Genomic DNA, 7602 nt, shown 5'->3' with positions numbered 1-7602 from the left:
GAGAAATTACCATGACCTGAACACACACAAATACACACCAGTGTAACTTGACACCTCGCTGGCTGACCTCTGGAATGGACTCAGTCTGCCTTGACCTTCTGAGAGCACCACGGGCACACAGTCCGGTCTGTCCACATTCCAGGGGTGTGGCAGGAGAGAGTTAAAGACAGAGGCACTGCAGAACAGCACAACCAGGCAGCAATACGTACAGACAGGCAGAACAAAATCTAACATGTGTAGTAGCCATTGTGTGTAGTCAGTGTTTTATTAAAAGTTTCCAAATACAAAAAAACTTTAATCTCAAGCCCAAACAGGTAAAGACACTGTACATACATACCTGTCACATCTCATATAATTGTGGATAAATACCTGCGACATATTAAAAGTTGCATAAATAACCTTCAAGTATTCAGCCAGCGTCCAGACAGAGCCACCTTCAGTTTTACATTCTTTCCTCTCCTAAATATACACCACCATAAGATAAACAACCTCCTATTATGCACACCCTTGATTTGACCTATACAAGCCTAGAACCACACCACCATGGTTAGTGTCCTACCAACAATGACTAAGTCTGTCTCTGTTTCAGTCACTCCTGGAGGTTTGGCATGAACATGACAGGAGATGGTTACAGTTCAATTCCTAATTCCATGGTTACCTCAGACAGAGATCTGACACCAGGCTAGCAATGAATCACTGTTAAAAACTAAAAAGTTAACTTTTTAAAACATTTTTGATAAAATACACACCATGTAAGCATGATGACGTTAGTATACCATATCCCCCCGTATGAGTGTATAATTGTCAAAAAAAACAATAGGTTCAACCACTATGTTCCTTTGAAACATGTATACTCCGCAACCCTAAAACAATAAGCGTCTGATTACACTCCCCTCTCTCTCTCCCTCCTCTACAGAATACCACCACTCCTTCAGTCTGCTGTAGAATCAGACACACTCAGCGCATAACAAACCTGATTGCTCTGGGTGAGTAGTTGTGATAGAGGTGTTAGTCTGGATCTAAAGCCTGCACACTACGTAGCTCTACTGGTTCCTATCTCAGTGACGCCGTCTGTCTCAGAGCAATAAAATCTGCTTTATAGACACAGGCAGTTATTCCTCTCTAAGGTTGACAAAACAGTCAACGTTTGAAATCAGATTAAAAACATTTTAAATAAACATTATTCAAAATATAAGATAACAAGAAGTGTGCCTGGGAGCTCTTGGCTGTCTGTCTGTAACAAGTATAAAGGACACTGATCCATCCAATGACAGAACACAGACAGACAGAGCCCTACTACGTAACAGCAGAGCCATGCGGTAGAGCCAGGATGGAGGCCAGTTGCAGCTCTAGAGCAAGACAGATGCTGCAACTGCACAGCACAGAATCTGTGATATGAAAGAGGGATGCTTGTAGAGTAGACAGGCCAGATTGAACAAACACAAAGGCTGCCACTGTATCATTACCTCAATGCTCAGACAACATAGTTATAAAGCAGCAAACTCTTTTGGCACAAATGAAAGTTTCCTATGGGCAGAGACTGTGACAGAGCAGAGCAGCTGCAGGGAGGTTGATCAAATATCCTTTAAAAGCTTCATACACACACAAGGCCACAAAAGAGCCAACTTGTGATCAGTTTCAGCAAGCATTTCAACAATCCACATGACCAGGACTGTGTGCTCACATGTGCACATACTGTACACGCACCTCTTCAATAACAATCCTAAAATAAGGAGTCCGAAGGTAGGCAGTCCTCCCTCTGCAGGGTTAGTCCATAAACAGTATGTTTTGTGCACGTTGGGTAAAATAAAAATTAGGGCTTAACCATGTGTCTGTAGCAAGACCCAGTCCTCACATCAGTGTTTTTCCTCCTAGAAAGTAAACTTCCTGTTCATGTCCACGTTCCCCTCTGATAGGCTGAGCTGGCTCAGGACTCCCCCCCTTGGCGCTGGTGTCCAACCACGTGTGGGTTGAACTGTGTGATGATGATGGTGATGTCGTCGCGGTACATGCGGGCCAGTTCCTCAGGCAGAGACAGCATCTTGGACAGCGTCTCGTGGTCCACTGCTCCAAACTCATTGTTGCCCACCGCGTGGCGAATCAGGTGGGTGGCAGCGTTCTGGTCCTGGAACGCCAAGGAGGCACGGGCCTTCCTCTCAGCCAGCAGCCCCTGCATCTGTCCCAGGGTGACATGGTAACCCCCCACGGTGAGGGGCTGGCGCTGGTGGACCCCCGTTAGATACTCCCCTACGATCCGGACCACCTCCTGTCGGTGGAGCGTCTCCCACAGCCCGTCTGTACCCAGCACCTGCGGAGGAGCGACAAAGACCCTTAGTTAACAAAAGGAAACTTCTAACTACATAACTTCAGATATAGGTATGTTTTCATGGAGCACAATGCAAGTTTCTGTTCAAGAAAAGACAACAAAGCCTTATCAATCAATCAATCAATCAATCAATCAATGAAATCATGAATTGGTCAATCAGTCAATTGACCAATCCTTTGTCTCTCACCAGGAAGCGGTCCTGAGGTCGGAGGCGGTGGTGTGTGATCTCAGGCTCGGCCGTGAGGTAGGGAGGGGTGTGGTAATTGGGGGGGATGAACTTGGTGTGTTCATTGTCATGGAGCTGGTCTGGTCCTGACTCCAACACACCTCGCTGCAAGTCAATGCTCCACTTGAACTTCACATCTCCAAACGCACGGAACGGCATCAGCAGGCCCAACAACCGGTCCTGACAGAGGGAGAGAAAGAGGATATATGTTTGTTTTTACTTCATGTTTAACTGACCTGCTGTGCCACCATTCTCTCTGGATGTGTAACGGTACTGACCTGCTGTGCCACCGTTCTCTCTGGATGTGTAACTTTACTGACCTGCTGTGCCACCGTTCTCTCTGGATGTGTAACTTTACTGACCTGCTGTGCCACCGTTCTCTCTGGATGTGTAACGGTACTGACCTGCTGTGCCACCGTTCTCTCTGGATGTGTAACGGTACTGACCTGCTGTGCCACCGTTCTCTCTGGATGTGTAACGGTACTGACCTGCTGTGCCACCGTTCTCTCTGGATGTGTAACGGTACTGACCTGCTGTGCCACCGTTCTCTCTGGATGTGTAACGGTACTGACCTGCTGTGCCACCGTTCTCTCTGGATGTGTAACGGTACTGACCTGCTGTGCCACCATTCTCTCTGGATGTGTAACGGTACTGACCTGCTGTGCCACCGTTCTCTCTGGATGTGTAACGGTACTGACCTGCTGTGCCACCATTCTCTCTGGATGTGTAACTTTACTGACCTGCTGTGCCACCGTTCTCTCTGGATGTGTAACGGTACTGACCTGCTGTGCCACCGTTCTCTCTGGATGTGTAACGGTACTGACCTGCTGTGCCACCATTCTCTCTGGATGTGTAACTTTACTGACCTGCTGTGCCACCATTCTCTCTGGATGTGTAACGGTACTGACCTGCTGTGCCACCGTTCTCTCTGGATGTGTAACGGTACTGACCTGCTGTGCCACCATTCTCTCTGGGTGTGTAACGGTACTGACCTGCTGTGCCACCATTCTCTCTGATGTGTAACGGTACTGACCTGTCGTACGACAGTCTTCTTCTCAGAGGGGGGGTGCTCCCCCTGGATGCGGGCCACCTCGTTCTCATTCTGGGCGTTGTGGTCGTTGGAGAGCGTGTGAGCGCTGAACGAGCCGTCCTCCTCCTGGACCCCCAGCACCGCCCGGCCGTCGCCCGTGTTCGCTACATACCTACACAACCACAGTCAGAGGTTTCAGACACTCAGTCAGAGCAGACAGATGGAGACCAGGCAGTACATATGGGAGCCAACAGAGAGATCCGTGGCTGTGGACTAGAGTACGTACAGGTCGGATCCATCGATGTGAGCTACGCAGGCAGTCGCTCCAGAGAAGGCCACTCTCAGAACCCAGTAGTGGAGGAAGGAATTGGCATCTCCCACCTGGACAACACAACATAGAGATCAGCACTACACATTTATACCCAGGGCTGGATACTATGGTAACACAGAGACATCGATGGACAGAGGATAGAAGTCAAGGGGATAGAACACGGTCTCCCACCTGAGCCTCCAGAGACAGGTCACTGTCCAGTCTCTTAAAGGCACTCAGCAACGCCTCTCTGGGCCCTAGGCTCTCCCCTGGACTGGGAACACAATCACATACAATCAACTCCAACACTGAACCCATGTTTAATAACATTACTGATGCACCCTTATTACCCCATGCCTGTTGAGGTCTATGACTTGCTGTGTGTGTGTGTGTGTGTGTGTGTGTGTACCTGCTGAGGTCTATGAGTTCCTGCCAGTAGGTTCTGAGGCTGTTGAAGTACATAGTCTGTGCCTCCCTGGTGAAGTAGTCGTTGGGGTGTTTGTGCCACTGCAGGATGGGGCTGAGGGGTCTGCCTGCCTCTACTGCCGACTCCAGCTCACACAGGGTCTCATGGGGCATCAAGGACATGGCTACGTAGTAGAACAACCTCTCACTCAGCGCCTGAGAAACAGACAGGTACATGTTTTAACTGCACATCAAAACTAACTTGCAGATTATACACAATGACAGCAGAAACTTTACCTGTGCACAGGCACAGCCCGCATGGCCGTCGAACACTCCCAGCAGCATCCCCCGCGTCTGCAGACAGGTGGCAGCGCTGCGCCGGTCCTCGATGGGTGCGTTGGCAGGCAGCTGGTTACTGTCGAACCCCATCACCGACGACACATTCTTACCATCAAACTCCGGAACCTAGAACCAAAGCACACACTCATATTCGTATGGTCTCAGCGCAATCGTGAAGCTGTACTCGTTGTGTGTAAATGTGTGTAACGTTCGCCTCTACCTTGAAGCTGTACTCGTTGTGTGTAAATGTGTGTATCGTCCGCCCCTACCTTGAAGCTGTACTAATTGTGTGTAAATGTGTGTAACGTCCGCCCCTACCTTGAAGCTGTACTCGTTGTGTGTAAATGTGTGTATTGTCCGCCCCTACCTTGAAGCTGTACTAATTGTGTGTAAATGTGTGTATCATCCGCCCCTACCTTGAAGCTGTACTCATTGTGTTTAAATGTGTGTATCGTCCGCTACTACCTTGAAGCTGTAATCATTGTGTGTAAATGTGTGTAACGTCCGCCCCTACCTTGAAGCTGTACTCATTGTGTGTAAATGTGTGTATCGTCCGCCCCTACCTTGAAGCTGTACTCGTTGTGTGTAAATGTGTGTATTGTCCGCCCCTACCTTGAAGCTGTACTCGTTGGCTTTGAGGATTGAGTTGACCTGTGGGGGGGTGAGATTGTAGCTGTGGAGGTCAGGGCTCCTCCTATAGCCACGCACGGGCATGGCTGTCGGCCATATGGGGTGGGGCTGCGACAAGGTGGGCCGGTGGGAGGTGGGGCAGCAGGGGAGCTGGCGTTGGCATGGGAACAGGGAGGAACCCCAGAGCTTCGCCCGAGGGAAGCCTCGGAACAGCTGTGATGTCACGGGCATGGTGGCTCGCTCTGGGCGCACACACTCTCAGAGCACCGCCACACACACACACACACACACTCTCAGAGCAGCGCCAACACTCCTACACCTACGGGAGACACCAGGAACTGTGAGCTATGGGCAAAAATGCAGCTTGTATCATCTGTATCATTCAGTCAACACAACCACGGCTGACTATGGCATTTTGATTGTGTACACACCTCTCATTCAGTCAGTGTACATAAATTACTGACACGTAGTAACAGAGCTCTCGACAAAGGTACCATTACAAATCAATACAAACAAAAGTGACATGCAAATAACATAACGGATCAAGACAAGTAGTTTTATCTTCCAACTGTATTTATTTTGATTGTGTGGTGAATAAGGGAGCTGGAACCAGTGACCTTGCTACAAGGAAACCTCCTGTGCAATAAAGGTCTGAGCCTCTTGGCAGAGGCTTTATTATGCTTTGAGGCAGGATGCACTCCAACAATGGAACACTGCATTCCAGTACTCTAGCTGACTAGTGTGACAGACTGGCACTAGGTTGCCAGGCTGTGTTGCCCCATAAAAGAGCCTTGCCCCTCTACAGGGGTCAGCCACCACTAGTTTTCTGACAGACTATATATAGTCCTGTGAAGCGGCTCTGACATTTGCTCACTCCTGAAAGCCCAATCTTGTCCTACTGAACTAGATTCTCTCTTAACGGCATAGGCTATCCCTCTCTCTGCCCTTTCCCGCCTCCTAGATTAGGACCCCAGGGAGAGGAGCTACTGCTATTGTAACAGCTAATGGGGTTCCTAATAAAACATTTAAAAAATACAATAATTAAAGGGGCAATCAGCAGTTGTTAAATTACTGATATGGACCCATTGATTCTTGAAGAATATAGAAATGCCTCGATCTTAGTTCAACTGTCACACTCCACCAGAAGCCAAAATAAAAGCTGGTTCACCTTCAATGTTTGTAAACAAACACTATATAGCCTCACAACATGGTTTAAACTATTATTTTGATAGCATGGATGGTCAGTCCTTGCATCCATAGCTATGTCTATGAATTTGAGAGTAGATACATTTCCCCAGCCCTATCTCTCAGCATTTTACCGAAACAGGGGCCGGGATTTTGCTTTCTTATTGTTTCTACTGCTGATTGACGATTTAATCTAGCTATTTGTAGCGAAGGGGCAATGCGTGCAGCTGCCTTTATCGGTCGAAAGAGACCCAGGCACGGCTGAAATACACGTAACCACCCAGTACTAGTTAAAATACCGCTCAAACCTCCAGTCTATAACCAGTGACCACGGCCTATCCCTGGCTAGGCCTGACTGCTATTGATTTGCCATATTGTTTACAGTACAGTTCAGAGTCAGTTTTCTTTGTACTTAGATTAAATCGACATCAATATCTACATAGTTCCCAATAGCGAATAATCCCAAATACAAGCCAGCACATTGTTACGTATTAATTTGATGGGCCGACAGTCTACTCTACTGCTGGGTAGTAACGTTGGCTAGCGATGATCTAGCTATGCGTCACCGCAAGCCAGCTAAAAACACCACTCCTCCTTCAGTCCTTGTACATTACTGTCACCGTAACAAAGCTCACAACATATAACAGAAGTTAGTTATCAATGTTATCATTAACACATACTGCACAAAAGTAACATGCCAAATACATTTATCTAGCCACCGACCTTATTCTCTGAGTTTACTATTTCGTTTTCCTACGCTACCCACCCTCCTGCATCTCTCTCTCCAGCTCACAATATACTACACGCTGATTGGCTCACCTCTCTGAAAGAGAGTGACTGGCTTGTTAACCCTTTGCACGCTGCTGGGGGTGTGTGACAGACTTTCAAGCACCAAAATTATGTCTAGATCTCTATTCATCATGAACTATTTGCAAAATAACACCCAGTGTAGTAAAGGAACATGTGGACGGAACCTGCTGGCTGCAGCTCCTACTGGCCCTGGAGCAGAGCTGGGCCTACTCTGTTATCTAGTTTTATAGCACCATAATGTCATCACACTTCAGCAGAAGAGATATTTGCTGGCACGTTAGGTTAGTAATTGATGATGCCACTACAGCAGCCAATAGCTAATGTGTGGATGGTTTTAAGTA

General features: G+C 48.0%; 1 protein-coding gene across 2 annotated transcripts; it reads right to left on the bottom strand.

The window, feature by feature from the left end:
- Positions 1-246: 246 nt before the first annotated feature.
- On the bottom strand, positions 247-7316 carry pdp1 (pyruvate dehydrogenase phosphatase catalytic subunit 1). Of its 2 annotated transcripts, XM_071396345.1 has the most exons (9): positions 7175-7316; positions 5249-5585; positions 4595-4762; positions 4302-4513; positions 4085-4166; positions 3869-3963; positions 3586-3754; positions 2514-2732; positions 247-2308 (listed from the first exon to the last, which is right to left on the bottom strand). In XM_071396345.1, exons 2-9 carry the CDS (start codon positions 5495-5497, stop codon positions 1928-1930), a joined length of 1575 nt encoding a protein of 524 aa, XP_071252446.1. In that variant the 5' UTR covers positions 5498-5585; positions 7175-7316; the 3' UTR covers positions 247-1927. The 2 variants fall into 2 exon arrangements, with proteins under 2 accessions (XP_071252446.1, XP_071252447.1); XM_071396346.1 differs by lacking the exon at positions 7175-7316 and having other exon boundaries at positions 4857-5391.
- Positions 7317-7602: the final 286 nt, after the last annotated feature.

The sequence above is a fragment of the Salvelinus alpinus genome, chromosome 4 (assembly GCF_045679555.1).
Source record: "Salvelinus alpinus chromosome 4, SLU_Salpinus.1, whole genome shotgun sequence".
Classification (NCBI taxonomy): domain Eukaryota; kingdom Metazoa; phylum Chordata; class Actinopteri; order Salmoniformes; family Salmonidae; genus Salvelinus; species Salvelinus alpinus.
Note: the sequence above shows the minus strand (reverse complement) of the source record. Positions and strands in the feature narration are given on the sequence as shown.